This window comes from Meleagris gallopavo, chromosome 3, assembly GCF_000146605.3.
Source record: "Meleagris gallopavo isolate NT-WF06-2002-E0010 breed Aviagen turkey brand Nicholas breeding stock chromosome 3, Turkey_5.1, whole genome shotgun sequence".
Lineage (NCBI taxonomy): Eukaryota > Metazoa > Chordata > Aves > Galliformes > Phasianidae > Meleagris > Meleagris gallopavo.
In genome coordinates this window covers 47170435-47188890 of record NC_015013.2, presented here as the reverse complement: position 1 = coordinate 47188890, position 18456 = coordinate 47170435, and the positions used below count along the sequence as shown (strand labels likewise).

The 18456-nt window shown below is 40.4% G+C and overlaps 1 protein-coding gene across 1 annotated transcript in view; it reads right to left on the bottom strand.

Annotated features, from left to right (window-relative positions):
* COLEC12 (collectin subfamily member 12) overlaps window positions 1-13557 on the bottom strand; it is a 108956-nt gene extending 95399 nt beyond the window's left edge. The window contains exon 1 of the mRNA XM_031552868.1: window positions 13500-13557. Coding sequence (XP_031408728.1) covers window positions 13500-13557 — 58 coding nt within the window. The remainder of the gene's footprint in view (window positions 1-13499) is intronic.
* Window positions 13558-18456: the final 4899 nt, after the last annotated feature.

Sequence of the window (18456 nt, the reverse complement as noted above, 5' to 3'; positions counted from 1 at the left end):
AGGCTGGGATGGCGGTGGGACGGGATGGGGTTCGCCCGTCACCCGTCGGTGATGAGAGGGCATCCCGGATGGGATGCGGTGTCCCTTCTTGACCTCCCTGCGCGTGTTGCAGGCACACGGAGTTTTGGCCTCCTGACTGTCCGAACGCCTCGTTGGTACCCAAGTGAGAAATCCCAAACCGCGGATGCGTACCCATCAGCTGGGACGTGCGGCGCTCAGCCCCAAACAGTCCTGCTGGATTCCAAGGGATCCCGCTCAGTGCGTGGCCTGAAGAATGTGTGTAAATACTTGTGGGATTAGGGATGTACAGGCTGGTTGTCTTCTATTTCTCTCGTTCTGGATGTTGCCAGGAGTAATGCAGCATTTCCAGACTCCTGTTTTCTTGAAAGGTGCACAGGGATTTGCTGCAAACCTGCCCTTACTTAGGCAATCGAAGGCGGCAATACAGGTTTGTGATCCTACTCCAACCAGTAACATCAGTGCTGATGAAGCAGAGCTCGTGCACCGTACACCGCTTCATTCTGGGGATAAGCAAAGCAATGCAGGCGCCTGAGAGGCTTTCCCACTGCAGAAAGGAGACGTGCGTGATTTGGCCTCTGTGGTACAGCTGGAGGTATTCCAGCCTGCTGCATGGGGCAATGCTGAAAGAAGGGATGGTGCTATACAACCTTCTCAGCCATTTGGTGACTCTGATGGGATCACAGCGTCCCTGCAGAGTTGTAGTGTGATATCACAGCATAGGTTTAACACAAGGTCAAAAAGCACTATAAACCTATTGGGTGGGGTCTTTCCTGAGCAATGAATGGGGGAGTAAATTCATCAAATTCATCAAATCAAAACCAGTGCAGAACAAAAATTAAAGCCAGAATTTAGAAATCTGAATTTGTTTCTTTTTGATTGGCTTAGCAACCTCTTGAGCAAGTTTTGCAGTACTCATTCTCTTCCAGCTTGATACCTCCAGAGATGCCTGCACACCAGCTGCAGGAGCCATTTGCTACTTTAAAGCAGGGCTCAGGTATCAAAGAGACATGACTCAGCTTTTCACTGACACTCTGGTAGTTGACTGGAATATCTGTTTTTGGTGCAAGTCACGAATAAAACTACTACATCTGAGTGCAGTCATCAGGTAATTAAGGAAGCCCTGCAGTAGAGTGTTGGATTAAACCAACAGCACTCACAATATTGGTAGGACTGATTAATTCTTGGTCAGTTCTACCATTCATTTTGGATCCTAAGTCAACTTAGAGTTTTCTTGAAGAATCGATATTGCTCAGCTTCCCAAACTAAAAGCCTATCCCAACTCTGATCCAAAGCCCATGGATATGTTTCCAAGAAGAAATTTTTCATTATCGTGCACTGAATAAAGAACGGTAATGAAACCGCACTTCTCTAAAGGAAAATTATTTGAGACCACAGTGCTGAAGGAATGCAAAGAAAGAATTACCAAAATCTATGATATCATAAAATGCACAAGGAGCAGGAGTAAGTAAGAATTTAGAAAATTCACCAGAAGCAGTTGCTGATAACTCTTTCAGCTCTTCAGAGAGTAACCATAGTGAACTGATGGATAGCAACCAAACAGTGAAGAGACCTGTGGTCTGTGACTTACTGTGAATTCCTGTATCAGGGGGAAGCGTATTCCTTACTTATTGAAAGAAAAATGATGAATATTTAGAATCCATAAAAAAGTATGATTAATAATTAGGCCCCAAATCTACCTCATTTCTTGTGATTTTAAAAACATTTAGTAAATTGTGGAGATAGTGAGTGACTTCGTATTTCTAAAAGATGCCTCTGTGTTCTCTTTTAGTCACATAACTTGTATTCCACATCAGATTTCTTATATATCCTTTACATATTTAAATAACTGATGATCTTCTACTAATACAATTTTGAAAATACGTGTTAGTAAAGAAATTCAGAAAGCTTGAGAACTGTTCTGTTGTTTTCATGGTTTCTTTGACACATGTCACTGTTGTTTGTGTGTTAAATCTTTCCTCTACTCCATAGGTGCCCAATCTCTTGGTTTGCCTGGGCTGCGTGGAGTGAAGAGGAATTGTCTTGGGCCACATTTAAAACATATAATATAGTTAATGTTTATAAGTAATATAGCTTTTTTATGTGTTTTATTATTGTTATTATTATTATTATTATTAAAAGAAAAAATGAGGGCAACAAAAAGGATATGTGACCTTGTTTTTTGGAACTAACACATCAGCCTGGTTCAATGGCAGTGGCCGCGATTTGCAGTGAGCTCTCCAGGTGTTCATCAAAGATTTTTGATGGTGTTTTATTCTTCCTTCACTTTATCCTTGAAAAGTAGTTCACAAATGTTCATACTGCCAAAAGGCAGTGACATGAATAAGGTGTGGCTGTGAAGTGAGAGGTATTTCTCTCTTGTGAGAGACACTTCATAGAAGTCATGTTTTTATTTGAGTTCAATGTCTGATTTCAACTCTGTACACTACATTTGAAAATACGCAAATAATGTATTTATTCAAATGAAAATGGAATTGCAAATATACAAAAAAAAAAAAAGATTTTTTTTGGCAATCTTAAAACTTATTCTCGATTCCTTTATCATAATGAAAGGCATGGAAACATGTTTTTCACTTTTTGCAGGACTGTGTTTAGCCAATATTTCAGAATACATAACATTATTTGTCGTTACTTGAGCTTGCCATAATTTGAGTTTCATTTTGAATGTTGTTATGTTTTGAAACATACTACAGATAAGAAGATTTTAACCTTGAAGACATCAAATATTGCAGAATTTGTTAGCACTGTGTAAGCGCTAGGTGTATATAACACAAACCCACGTTTAATAACTATATAAGAAAGCTTACATGCCTACTTAATAACAAAAAAGGCATGCCTTCACAAGAACACACATAGGTGAGTAGAAATATCACTATGGGCAATCACTGTGTTTTACTCTCCAAGTGGCACAGGCCATATAATGTGCGATACACACAGGTTTCAAATGGATGTGTCCTATCTGCTGCAACATGTGATGAGATGTCGTGTCTGCAGTCCCTTGTAACCATCCGTTCTGCCTTGGCTGCATCCAGCAGTTGGCAAGGCTGAGAGCCAGCTGCCCACTCTTCAGGATGGCCATGATCACCATCAAGGTCTCTGTGTGGGGAGATGAACAGTCTCAAGTATTTTAAGTTTCATTTCAGAGTTCTTTCTTCCCACTGACCCACCTCCGTTTACCAGAAGTAGGTATTGCTTCCGAAAGCTACTGTCACATTTATCAGTCTTAGGGTTAATGAACGCACAAAAGGGGAAGCCACACTGGTGATGGTTCATGGATACAGGGTACTTTAGCAAATGTAATTAATGAGGTTAATATCATTGAATTGTTGATGTTATGAAGCACATAGCCTCTCCATCAAAAGCAGTTTGGCTTAACAGGAGAATTCTGGTCTCTTCTTCACTGTCTCTGTTTCAGTCTCCTGTACACTAAACAACAAAAATGTCCCCAAATGTCCATCTGAAATATTACATCCACTCTATATGACTTGGTTAGACAGACCTACTAAAATTTATTCATCAAATAATGAAATGAGGCACCCAAGTGAGTACTGGAGCACAGTGTGACCATAAGCAGTTACCAGCCACATTGGTTGTTCTTGTTTTCCTTGCTACAATCCCCCCTTGAACAGCAAGAAAGGTAATTTAGTTCACACTTGCTTCTACTCTGCAAAATGTGTTCAATCTTTAAAGTGATTCAAAAGATACAAATTTGATCTCTCTGTATGTTTGAACAAATTGTGCAAATTTGCTGAAATTATGCAAAAACATAATGTATATAGTTCCTGCTCACTTGGACACCACAACAGTCCATTCCTCTGACCTGCCCCTTTCCTAGAGCTCAACTTACAATGTTTTGTCAGAATCGTTCCTTTCTTCTCCAACCAGAAGCCACTTGGCAATTTGATGAGTCTTAGAGATGTTGGAAGCATGTTAAAAGATATATGTGGCATTCTCTTTGACTGACAGCCTTCTAACAGCTTGAGTCCACATGCAGTACAAAAGGTAACAATTAAATACAAAAATCTGAAAAAGAATTGAATACATCATTGAAGAGAACTGCGTGTGAAGAAGGAGTTCTATGTGGGAGATCATTTGTCTGAAGTTTGCATCATTTGGGCTCAATACAAAATATGCATTTTAAAAGCGAAAGTTGAATATTATGACGTATTTTAATGATATTTTTTTTCTCCACAACAATTTCATATTGCTTTTAATGACCTTTTTGGATCTGTGTCCAGAGCAAAGAAATCATCCTTGGATCTGGGTAATAAAATTGTAATGCTCCTGAACAAACAGCTAAGTTATTTACTGTTAATTTTATTAAATCCACAAATGGTGAAGTTATTTATTGATAATTTAGTTAAATCTACAGATGAGCCTTTCCTTAATCTGTATAATTAGCATCACAATTTGAAAGTATTTAGTTATGTAGACTTGCCTGTGACAAGTAAGGCTTTTTGTTGTTTTTTTTTGTTTGTTTTCCCTTTCCTGTTTTGAATAACTGGGAACCTGAAGGAGATTCTGAAAGCAGCAAAGCACCTGCTTATCTTTTCAGCGTGCTGAAGCTACTCAGAGAAACAGACTTTTGTTGTAGATACGGCTTGGACTTTGATGACACTAAGGCTCATGCACCAGTTCTTTTTTCTATCAATTGTTGTGACTTTTTTCCTTCTAAAATCTTGACTTCCTGAAAGGATGACATGGCAAGGCTCTAGAACGGAGCGGATAGTCACATTACTTTGAATTTAGTGAAAAACAAATGGATAGAATGCAAATAAAAGTGCAGTTATTACTATTACCTACAGACAATACTTAGGGAGAACTGTCTTTTATTTTTTATATTTAATGAAATACATCATTATGATTTATTTTTTTAAATTTGAGTGAAAAGTAACTATTTCTGGGTCAGAAAGTTTGGGAAATTTTATTCTGGCAACTTATAAACCAATTTTTTTTCACAGTATTTTGTCAAAATTACTGAAAACAACTGTAGCTGTTGCATCTGCTGAGCACTTAAGGCAATGAAAAATTGACTTTAGTGCACCAAAATTTCACTTAATGAAAAATAATTCCACTGCTAGAATGCCTAACTGTCAAGGATGGAAAAACTAAAACTAACTAATGCCAGATTGTATTAGGATGCTAGAGGAAGTAGCTTTGTATAGATTAGTAATAACATTTTGTTTGTTTATAGTGTTGATTTATTTCAACAAACATACTAAGATAATTCTGACTTCCTCAAACATACTTTCTGATTGCTCAGGATCTGATGGGGTCAGATAGTTGTTTGGAGTATATCAGAATGATACTGGGTATGTTTTGGGTCATGTTGGTAGAAGCAGCTGAAGATCTTGCCGTGTTTTGAGGCTCTCCAAATGCCAGCGACCTGCTGCCTCCAGTTATCTTCATCTACCTGCAGGCAGCAGTCTACTTGGAGAAGCTGGCTCTATCAACTCTGAGTAGCATCTTACAGATGTTGTTACATGCCATGTGTTTTGTGTACAGTTTGGGGATAGCCAGGCACATTTTGCATACGCCTGTCCGTCTGTGAAAGCTCTTCTGGAAGTAAGATGATGTGCAGGGCTGTCATCCTAAGATGATCTGACACTGGAGAGTGTAAGCTGATGTACAGTTTAGTTTTTTATCAGACACTGACATGACACTACAGTAAGGTGTGCCTTCTCCCCAGATTTGCTAGTTATATCAGTATAGATCCACATGGCACATCCAGATTTTTAGTTTTCCTGATCTCTTCCCTTGCAGACATCAGGGTCAAACAGGCACTCAGTATTTCTTGTATACTGCTTGGCCACAGGAGATGGACACAGCAAGAAAAGCAGAAAGACAGAGCATCCTCCCTGCATTAAGTTAATTTTATTACAACGTATTTTGGCTCTTCAGTATGTGAGTTACGCCCACCAGGACTCCCCGATGCTTCAACAAGTGGGTGTAAGTAGGGTCAGGGGAATATTAAATTACAACTCCTCATCTCTGAGTTTGGCCCAAAAAAGTACAGGGTAGATTTTGGAAATCTGGGAACATCATTATTCCAAATGTACAGTATTTTCTTTACTATGTAGAACACATCCGTAATTTATGCAAATGACTGTTTATAGAGTATGTTGAACCTTTGAAGTTTTGCTTGTTAGGATATAATAACAATAAATGATAGCCACTCTAGTATGCTTTTTAGACTAAACAGATTTCAAGGGGAACAGATGAATCAAAAAGGTAGTGATAAATAGTCCCTTGCATATTGCTTCAGAGATTAAGTATGTTGTCATCAGTTGCATGCAGTATGTCTATCTTCTTTCAGATAGCTTAAGTGACACTAGATATTCATTTGAATTATTAATTAGAACTTTGGAGACATCCCATGTATTTTCATTTTGTCAGATTTCATAAAAGCCATTCACAAGGAACTGCTGTGAATGAACATTTCTGAGGTTGTGAAATCAAGCACACACGAGCTAGCAAATGCCAGTAGAAAGATTGCCTGTGTGACCTTAACTTATCTGTATGCATTTGGGTTATGATAAAACACATTTATTTCTATTGATAAAAACTATTTATATAGATGTTGGATTGCAGTAACGTGTTCACTCTTCTCCAATAGCTCTCCTTTATTCAGTACAGAAAAGGGACTAAATCCATTTAGTGAATACTCATTCAGTATTTTATCTTCTCCTCATTGTCCCTCTAGGTACTATTCACTTCAACATTTGGGCTCCACTCTGAAGATAAAATTATTTATTTCCTCCTGATGCCTGTCATCAATGTAACATTTATATATTTTACAAATGTGACTTAAATTTTGCAAGCATCTTTGCCAGCAAAAAGGAGTATTATAACTGCCATTTTATAGGACTGAGCTGTGGGAAAATTAAATTTAAAAGTTATCCTCTTTTATGCAGTGCCTCATTTGAAATGCTTTGATTTCTTAGAGTACTCAGGGTTACAGGCAATGTGCAAGCTACGGATTCAAGAGCATCTTCCACTTCCCCGCTTGGCAAGGATGGCTAAAAGCTCAACTCACAGCTCCACAAGACTTAGCTATACATTTTGCTGCCTCTGCCCTTCCTCTAATTGCTTTTCATGTATGTAAAGCCTACAGAAAGCAATCCTGAGCCAAAACCCATGTCTTGAAAGACTGTGACATTAGGTGTGCTGCAGATGGCACAAACGCTGCAATCTAGCTTCATACTCAGTACTTTGCGTGTTTGCAAGCTAGATCCCATTGACTTCCATGGCAGGGATGAGCACTCAGCCCTTCTGCAAATGACACCGTAGGGCTCCTACGAAGACTGCTGAGAAAAACAAGGGTAGTCACAAGCCAGGATGAGCTGGATGTTGGTGAGATGCTGTGGTGTATCACCCCTTCCAGCAGTTCAGCCCCCACCCAGTCGTTTGCTTGTTCCCCTGCAACTGAACGGGGGAAGAGAACTGGAAGAGAAAAAGTGAGAAAAACCCGTGGGCTGAGATAAAATCAGTTTAATAAGAGAAGGGAAAAAGAAAAAACCAAAACCAAGAAAAAAAACAGCTGATGCAAAGGTAATCAATCACCACCTCCCACCAGCAGGCCAATGCCCAGCCAGTCTCTAAGCAGTGACTACTTTTGGAAAAAAAAAATCCTTCCTGTTTTCTCCATGAGCATGATGCAGAATATCTCCTTGGTCACTTGGGGTCAGCTGTCCCGGCTGTATTCCCTCCCTGCCTCTCACCCTCCCCCAACTTACTTGCTACAGGGATGGAATGAGGAGCAGAGATGGCCTCGACACTGCACAAAGACTGTTCAGCAGTCGCTAAAACCTTGGTGTTATCAACAGTGCTTTGGCCACAAATCTAAAGGACAGAACTGCATGGGCTGCTGTGAAGAAAACTCACTCCATCCCAAACAAACCCCACACAGCTGCTCACATAGCGTAGGAGCTTTCTGGCAGAGTCAGTCTTGTTCTATAGCACTGAAGACACCAGTTTTGAAAGCAAGAATTTCTTTTTTCCCCTGCCTCTTCTCCTTTGTCCTTCATACACACTCTCTGACCTTTACAACAAGTGAAGCAGAACTCATAATGAATTGAAATCATCTTTGCTATATAGATCTGTGGTTTATATTTTGCTTCTATGCTCTGCATACTTCCACTGGGAAAGAGAAAAGGCCATTCCAGACTTAAGGATCATTGACTCACCAAATTTCCCAAAGCCTGGGAAATAAGAGTGTTTAAAACAAAATGTCTGTAAGTTTTTGACATAGGCAACAATATGTACATTTTTTCCCCATAGGTTTTTTCTGGAAATGACTGAAAATTTTCCAAAAAATTATTAAAAGAGATCCAAACAGAATCAGCCAGAGGCATCTAGCCAGCAGGAGAAATTACAGCTAGAATGACTGAATTTTGGCAAAGCTATAGGGCCTTCTAATGGAAAGTATTGGGTAACTTCTTGTAAAAGGCCAAAAACAGTTAAGGAATGAAGAAGGAATGACCATGGTGGACAGTGATTTTAATCTTTCATCTATCATGCAGTCCTGTAAAGGGAACATCTAGTCCAAAATGTGTTTAGATGTATCTATGAGGAGGGCACAGGGAACAAGCTGATTTTGATCCTCCCTTGTCATTCTAGGATGTCTGGTCTTCCAAAAGCCCAGCGAAGTTTTCTATCCAGCAGAAAAGTCAAATTTCTGTGCCTGGCAAATGCATAAGAAATGAGATATGTACACTTGTGTCATTAGATCCATATAAACTTACCCACAAGCTTACCTGAGCAAAAGGCTCCTTACTGAGCTGTCACGACTGTGCTGAAGAATGAAGCAGACCATAGGCAGACCCGAAGTTCCTGGTCACCACTGATGTCCTCCTCACTTTCTTATCTACCTTATGGCAGCTGATACCACCTCTCCTGGCTTTTAGCTTTGAGTTAGCCATCTGGACCTTCCAGGATGGAAAACACTGTCCTTTTCTTCACTTGAAAGATGACCAAAGGACCAAGAAGGTAATTGTCCCCTTGTATTCAGCCTTGCTGAGGCCACACCCTGAGTACTGTGTTCTGTTTTGGGCCCCTCACTGCAAGAAAGTCATTGAGACCCTGGAGCATCTTCAGAGAACAGCAAGAAAGCTGCAAAGGGTCTGTTGCACAAGTCTTATGGGCAGAGGCTGAGGGAACTGTGATTGTTCAGTCTGGAGAAGAGGAGGCTTAGGGGACACCTTGTTGCTCTCTACAGTGACCTGAAGGGAAGTCATGGCAAGATGGGGACTGGCCTCTTCTCCCATGTAGTGGTGATAGGACAAGACGGAGTGGCCTCATGTTGCTCCAGGGGATGTTCAGGTTGGATATTAGAAAAAATTCTCCTGAAAAATGATGATGCAGTGGCAGAGTGCCCAGGGAGGTGGTGCAGTCACCGTCCCTGGAGATGTTCAAGAACCATGTAGATATGGCACTGAGGGACATGGTCAGTGGGCATGGTGGGAATGGGTGAACAGTTGGACTAGATGATCTTAGAGGTCTTTTACAATCTTAATGATTGTATGATTCTTTGATTCTAAGACTTTTCAGCATGCAGCTGTTTTGCAGAGTCTCGTATGTACGTGGACAGGATATTCACACATTTCAGTTAAAGTTCAGCAAACTAGCGCTGTTACTAGCCCATTTCAATGCAGGTGCTCCAGTGGAGTATTGGGATTGAAAAAATCTCTTTTACAATCTGGCAACACATCTGCAGCTTTTCACAGAGTGCAGCAAGGCCTCAAGCCCTTCACCCGCTGTGGCCTCTTTTCCAGTCCAACTGATGCACAGAGCTTGTGAAAGGAGGTGGCCTGGGAGGAAGGCCCAAAGCAGACAGGGATCAACCTTAGCTGGCTGTGGTTAGCAGGGACTGCTTCCTGAGCAAGCAGTTCAGTTGGGTGGCCTGGAAAAAAGCTGCATGATGTGAACTTAGGAGTGGTCCCAGAGAGACAAAAGCATGGAGACCAAGAGCGAAGCCTTGGCTGGCTCTGTTTTACTTGCAAGCTCTCTTGTTACTGCAGGGACAGTTGTGATGGAGTGGGAAGGGTTCTGTTACACACTGATAAAACAACACTTCGAAGGGCAGAGTTTGCGTCCTGCCATTTGTAATACTGTTTTTTTCACTGAAAGAGACCAGGTATACTTGTTTTCAGAGCAGTTTTTGGTCCAAACCTGCCAAAACCAGTATGAACTGCAGAACAACTATGCAGGCATCTGTTCATTCAAAGTTTTCCCTTATGATGCATAGATGTCTAGAGTTTCTTGGGCAATGGCGAGCTGCAAGAGCAGGGAGGAATGTGAAGCATGCAGCAGCAGTAGACATCATGTTCAACCCATGTGTCATATGGAACACAAGCAAGAAACATTTCCCAGAGAAAGAAAAGCAGGACAAGGCACCCCTTGACTGCTGTTGCTGGAGGCTATTTAAATGTTCAAATACGGAGGAGTTCAGTTTTTTCGGTTGTCATTTAGTTTTCTAAGTTACTAGTTACTAGAGTTACTGGAGTTACTACTTTTCCTCTGTATTACTTTTAAAAGTATACTTGAAAATTGGTAACTGGCAGCTGGTCTGCTTTTAATGTGTTTTTTTTTCCACTTGAGATACTTGCCTGTGTAATTAAGCTCAATTTTCCTACTGATTATTAAGAGGATGTTGTGTAAGTACTTGCAAAGAAACAAATATTGAAATATATGCAGAAATGTTTTAAAGAAGTGTGAGAGGACAAAAGTTATTCGGATAACAAAATTATAACACAGAGTAATTTGGTGTGGAGGAGCCTTCAGGCCTCTGGTCCAGCCCTCTGCTCCAAGCAGGGCCAGCTGTGAGATCAGACTGAGTTGCTTAGGTTTTTGCTTAGTCGGACCTTGAAAACCCCCATAACCTTCCTGGGCAAGCTGTGCTGCTGCTAGCTGGCTGTCCTAGGAGTGAAACCATCTTTCCATATATCCTGTCATATCCCAGTTGTCTTTCACACTCCCATTGTGCACCACTGGGAAGAACTCAGCTCCTTTTTCTGCATAACCTCCCTGCAGGTACCAGGAGTGCTGTTAAGAGCCTCCAATGCCATCTTGTCTTCAGGCTGAACCAGACGTGGTTCCACTGCCCCTCCTCATGGGGCCCCTTACCGTCCTGATGGCCCTCTGCTGAAAACACTATAGTTGGCTGTTTTTCTTGTACTGAAGGGCCCAACTTTGGCTGGAGTAATACAGATGTGGTCTAACAAGTGTCAAGTAAAGGGGAAGATCATTGTGCTCCTGTAATGCAGCCCAGGTAGACACAACGTTTCTTGCTGCTGGGGCACACTGCTGGCAATTCTTCATCCTGCTGTGCTCTGCAGCCCCCAGTTCCCTTCCCACAGAGTTGCTCCCTGGGCAGCTAGTCTCACTGCAGTAGATTATTCTATCCCATGTGCAGAACATTCTACTTGCTCTTGAATTTCAAAACATTTCTGTTGGCCCATTCCTCCAGACTGTATAGGTCCAAGCACTGCTCCCATGCACAGTGACTAGGCTCTCTGGTTTGGTTTCATCTGCAAACTTAATGAGATTGCACCCCAACAGTTCCTTCAGGTCAGTAATACAGGTATAAAATAGTACAGACTTCACTTGTCAGTAGGCTCTAGACAAGAGGGGAAGCATCAATCACTACCTTTTAAGCCTGATGTCCAGCCAGTTTTTCCTCATTGAGCAGTCCACCCACCTTCATTGTGGCATTCCATCTTTAATATGCTTTTACTTTGCTGTGGAAAACCATGTCAAAAGAATTCCTAAAATCAAGAAAAGTGAAATCCATTGGTGCTTCTTCATTCTCAGGTATAGTAATCTCATCACAAGACCCTCAGGTTGGTCAGGTGTGATTTATCCTTGGCTACCAGTCATCTTCTTCTCCTTCATCTGCCCAGAAGTCAACAACACTTTCTCAAGGATTTTCTCAAAGATCAATATGAGGCTTACTATTCTGTAATTTCCCATATCGTCATTATTGCTTTTTTTGAAGATCTGTAACATTTGTCTTTCTCCAGCCATTGGTAGCCTCCCCCATCCTCCATGACCTTTCAAAGATGATGATGACATGCAATGACACATCACATCTCTTCTGGGACCCTTGGGCAAACCCTATCTGCTTCCATGAACATGTATGCATTTAGGTTTCCCAAGAGACTCAGTTGCCTGCCACTTTCAGGAGTTTCTTTTTTCTTTAACCGTTGCAGCTAGGCACAAAGGCCTGGGAGATCTTGTTTGTGAAGAAGGCAATGCTCAACCTTATCTGCATCTGCTGCCACTGATTGATCTGCTACATTCAGTAGTGGGTTGAGCTTGGAGACCACCAGATGCTCCTGACAAGGATTTTTCTCCCTTGATCTTGCTAGACATGTCCTAAAAAGAGCATAGAGGTATGCCCAAATTAGTGGACAGTGTATTACACTATTAGTGTATTAGTTTATCAGTGTATTAGGTGGGGGATATTTGTGGTAATACAACAAAGGTGCTTTGAGGCAATTTGTTTTGACCCAGTTAAAAGAAGTGATAGTATATGTTATAGCGAAGGCAGGATTTCTGAAACTGCTACGGAACCATGTACTTTCTGTTCCCCTCTGCAAGGCTCACTCAGTGTAATCAAAGAGCTTAACTTTATGTTATTGTATTGTTTTACATATTGATAGTATATGTCTGCAATTAAAGCTGAGACTTTTAAGCCATTGTCATGCCATATTGTCCCAGATGCCACTTCCTTCACAGAACTGAAACATGGAATGCAAATATTTGCTGGTGGTTGGTGCAGCCCCTCAGTCCCAAAGGAAAAGGGAGGCAAAAGTTTTGAGTCATTCAAAAATAACCACAGGGAAATATAGCCCCATCCACACTCGTTTCCAGAGAGGAATTTGAGGTTTGGATGATATGTAAGAGGCATTACTGGGGAGAAAGGACTTCCCAGGCTCTGCTGGTAGAAGAACCTTCCAAAGTGCAGATGGATTTTGTTGTTTCTGTAATTCTCCTAACTCTGTGTTTCTCATTTTATGAGTGTAAGCTGTCTCCGCTTCCCTGCCCCTTCCCTTCGGGCTCATTTGTCTTTGTGCAACCTTGATTCAGCAGCAGCTCAGCACCTCCTGGGATGAGGGTGAGAACTGGCTGTATGTGCTGGCTATGGAAACAAATACTAGCTTGCCTGAAAGGAAATGAGCTGCTGCCAGCAAGTATAGTCAGATATATCCTTGGCTGTAAGTGCAGCCATCTCTCCTTTCCCCCTCCTGGAGGAAGAGTTCCTTCTGACTAACAGTGCCTTCTGGTAACTCTTCCTAACACTTTTGACATTTTTGCAGCTCTGGGGTGAAGGAAAGGAACACGGAAGTGCAACCTCCTATTTAAGAAACACTGTTTTACATTTTCCAGGAGATGTGATAACTGTGATGAATTGACTGCAGGCTCTAAGAGGATATAGGAATTTAGAGAACAGTACTTACCTGCCTTGACAAATGTTTCAGCTAGCAACAGGACCACAGTGCCAGTCTTTTTAGCCATGCAATTGGGTGCATATCTGGGCTTGCTCATGTACCAGCTTCTTTAACATCTGTAGTGTTTTAAAATAATAAATAACTAGAGTAAAGCTCCACTTCTCCATTTATTCAAAATAGTAGTGTTTGAATTATCCATTTGGATGTGAAGAGTTACACATTTAGAAAGATGGCAGACTGCAAATATCATCTTGATCCTTCTGACAGCCTAAGGTGGCTCCAGTGCACTTGTTATGCATACTCGGTGCCTGCAAGGAACTTGCCGGAGTGAAGCTAAACTAAGAATGCGTGTTTTGCGTATGCTGCTTGGAAAAGATGGAATCTGTAATATTTTTTACTTTTTTTAATGTCTTCACAGAATGGATTCCCGTCTCTGTTCACCTTCCAGCCCAACAAACATGAAAATCCTCTCTGCTATTATATCATTTGCAATACATAATCGTGTGTTACATAGCATCGTCACAATCCAGCTTCCTCCATCCGACTACGAAGTATGTATGCTCCCTTGAACACTTCATTTTCAGCACCTTGGAGTTTCTTTGCTGACTTTGGTAGTTTCCCCAGGAACTCTACTGCTGCAGGAGGTGATAATCTTGGAGATCAATTTTGTCTACTGTTATGTGGACATTTGATCAACAGACAAGAAGACTTGAACAGGATTTCCTATATGGTGAGAGCCAAAGGTGAAGAACACAGTACTGGGACATGATCTGCTTTGCTAACCAAGGTGGCTGCAGCATTTTATTCCTCTGGAAGCTTTTCCAGAGTAGCAGAGGTTCTCTGTGGTGGTGGTAATGAGTTCTTCCTACCAGAAGGGAACTGAATTGAAATATACTTGTGAAAACAATGCTGCAGCTAATAGCAGCAAAGAATGAACATGAAAGGTGAAAGCTGGTCTTCTGTACCTGTCCTTATCAAGTGGATCATTTTGTGGGAGTTTAACTATACATTTATCTCTACTCTTAGTGATTTTATGTCAACTTCATGCTAGTCATGCAGAAACACCCTTACGCATGAGGTATTCAGACAACAGAAGGTATTTGCTTAGTTATAGATCCTGGTGTTACGGAATCAGCAGAATGACTTCAGAGCAGTTCTCCCTTCCGGCTGTTGCTTGTTGGATTTCTTGTGACTGAATGTCTTTAACTGTCGTGTAAACTGTCAGCAGCTGCACATGATAGCCTAGGCAGATGTACAGACAGAGTAGGACCAGGGAGATCAAGGATTGCAGGTGAAAAGCTCCTTCATGGCCTGATGTGCTAACTATTCTGTGGGAATTAGTTGGTCACACAACCCATAGTTCTGCTAATGTTTTTCTTGGCAAGAGTGAACCGACGTGGTTTGCGTGTAATTACACAGTTTCACTTTGATTTCTACTTCCCAATTATGCCAATGGGCAGCATTTTTGGCTATTAAGGAATCTATATGTAGTTTAACACCATATATAGTGATGATATATGAATTGATATTGGAACAATGGCCGAATTCCTTCATGGTTTATTAATACCATTCCAAATTCAAGCAGTTTTGATTGAATGCTTGCTCAGACACATGCTGTTTTATAGCCATGTGGTGCTTTTTGCAAAGAGGAATTGTTTTCTAACTTGTTTGTGCAAATACCAGTCCTGGTCAAAACACGGAATTTATGCATTTATGATTTTTTTTCCATTGCAAATGTGTTTTTATTCTGAATCAAATGAGAGATTAACTTGAAACCTATTTTCTCAACATCTCATGACTGTTATGGAAATCAAAATTTTGGTTTAGATTTTTAAAATATTTTCTGCATTTCTTACTTTATGTTTTTACATTTTTATATTGATAATCCCATCTTTAATATTTAGAAATCAGATTACATAGACCAACTTCAGCGGTACCATATTTTATTAAAAAGATTTTAAAAAATTGTTAGTATCGGCTCCTGTTTACCTTTCACTGAAGATTTTTATCTTGCAGATGTAAATGTCTCCTATTTCTGTCGGTTTGAAACAGTTTATCAGCTTGTTCAGTATCAATACAAACAGGAAATAAATACTTAGAGGGATGTGACATGCCACTTCTCTGCAACAATGACTAGACACTGTGATCAAGGAAAGATGCTTAATTCAGTGTTCAATAGCAGTTCACAATAATAATTGAAAAGGATGACACCACCCAAGAAATGAATGTAATATGTCAACCATGATATTCATTTGTACAGCATTATATTTTGCTCTCCTGCCAACAGCAGTAGTTTATAACATGCCATACTTTATAGAAACATTTAAAAATGAATAAAAGACAAATAGCATCATCATTTTGGAATGCCAAAATGAAGTTTGGTAATGTATGATGAATTTTATGTTCCTGAAATAGTCAGTGTTGGTGCAGAAAGCCTTTGGGGGGGGGGGTTCATTTATATCAACATGTTTTTAAATGTTTCCATTTTGATGAAAAATGCACTGCTGCAAAGGAAAACATTTTGATGGAAAAGCCAGCCAATATTTTAGGTACTATTCGAAGACAGGATGGCAGTTTATTACAAACTTCAGATGAAGGAAATGAACATATTTCAAAGATGTATGCAGATGGAGGTACAGATATTGCTACTTGTTTCCTGAGAGGCAGAACAAGCCACCATTGAAGTGAATGGAAAAGATACAATATATTTTTTTGTCTCTTATAGGACTCTGTGTTGTTTAGTCCTTTAAAAGCTATTAAATATTTACTTGAAGTTCAACTGCTCTTTGAATAGGCCCTTTTAGAGTACTTTTACTATTTTTCCTCTTTCTGATGGTGGTTTACCCTTAGAAACCTTCATGAGCTCTAGAGAGACCAGTAAGGCAGCATCTTTATAGACATCCTTTGCTTTAAACTTTCACATTCAGCAGTTTGAAAGACAGAAACCAAATTGAAATCTTGGACCTACTGGAGTCAATGGGATATTTGCCACTGGTTTTAGTGCAGCCAAGATTTCTTTGTGTGTTGAGAGAATTACTTTTTTTTTTTTAGTTTTATATTTCACTGTCTGAAAGGAAAGCTGTGCAAATCCAATACAGTTAAACAAACATATGGTGGATTTGGATGCATAACTCCTCTCTGAAGCAAATTATGTTGGAACCTGCCTGTGTTCATTACATGCAGGTGGCAGAGCGGTTGCTGATTCATAGCAGCGTGCAAAGTTGTTCAAAAGCTGGAGTTTCCCACATATCTGCAGGAAATAGTACTCCAACATTAGCAATGATATTGCAAAGATGAAAGCAAGGCCATATAGAGAGAAAGGTGATTTTGTATGAAAGTTTGAATAATTTCAATTATACTCACACTTGAGTCCATATGCTCATGCTGACAAACAGTGGGAGAGTATATACCCTCAAATTGTCTGTCTAACACTCAGGCTTCCAGATGTGAGTATCTAGGTGGTCTGATCAGGACTCTCTGGCAGCTAGAACAAGGGATGTCACCTGTGAAGTCCTCTTCCACATCTTGTGGTTTCTTTTCAGCTTAGTAAAAATGACCCAGTTTTCAGTGCACCTCTTTCACACCATCTAGGAGTTGAGAATAATTAATTACTACATCCCAGCTCACCTTCGTGTCTCACTGTTTTGAGAAGCATCCTACAGATCTGCTGGGATCTTTATGGATGGCTAATTCAGGCACTGTTGTTCTTACAGACCTTGCCCTACTGCTCTGCACATGGTTGCCCATCTTCACCTTCCCATTCCCTCTCCTTTCATATCACTACTACTGCAGTTCTCTACATGCTGGTGCAAAATTCGACAGACTTCCTTTGCTTACTTCAGCAAAATGTCTGAAACATTTTGAAGGTCTATGCAAATTCGAGCTGTTTGTAAACAAATATAGCCCCCTCCTTTTCACTTTTTTACTTTGAATGTGGCTCTGTTCTAATGCTAAGATTAGCTTTCGCTCTCAGGAAAAAACACAAAACAAACCAACACAACAAAACATTGTAATGAATAGTTTGTCCTGATTGCAAAACTTCACAGGATAATTCCTGTGTTTATATATATTTTGTGTATTACATCATACTGAGAGGCCTCCACAAGACGTATTTCTGCATGGCTTATGTTAAAAAGAATCATCTTTTTCAGCTTAACTGTTCGGCTCTGTGATTAAGAGACATCCATTTGGTGGGGCCCCGGGTGCTAAGCCCTGTAAGACGAGTAAAAGATCTCATTTTCCATCAAATTGTAAACATCACATTCTTTTAAAAAGATCTTGGATCAAGAGACAAGAGAGAAAAGAGGTATCTTAAATCTACTGTTTAACAGTTAGTGCAGTTCTTGCTTTTTATAGATTATCGCATGTGAAGAACAGTGAAGCTGACCAAATTAGAAACAAAACATTGCTTACCATTGCAAAAATGAATCAAGGCTTTAAAATGAAATGAAAGAACAACCTTCCGCCCACAGAAACCAGTCCAAAAGTAAGATTTTTATTTATTTGATTCTACACATATTTTTGTCATTAAGCTTTGTAGCATATTCTAAACTTTTGCTGTACTGTTATGCATACTAAGCCACTGATTCCCACGTGGCAAGCTAACAGCAAAGAAAACACTTGTGGTGACAGCTGTGGAAAAGAGAAAGTCCAAGGCAGAGACGCAGAAGATTTCAGTGTTCTGACAGAACCTACAAGGAAATGCCACTGTACGGGATTTCTGGGCTCTTCTTCCCTGCCTTAGAATCACAGAATCATTAAGATTGGAAAAGACCTCTATGATCATCTAGTCCACCAACCCATCACCACCATACCCGCTAACCCATGCCCCTCGGTGCTACATCTCCACGTTTCGTGAACACCTCCATCACTTCTACCTGAGCTGACTGTCTCAGTGTGTGACATCTGCTTGAGCTCCTTCCAGTTACAAGAACAGAAGCAGTTTAATGAAACCACAATATATATA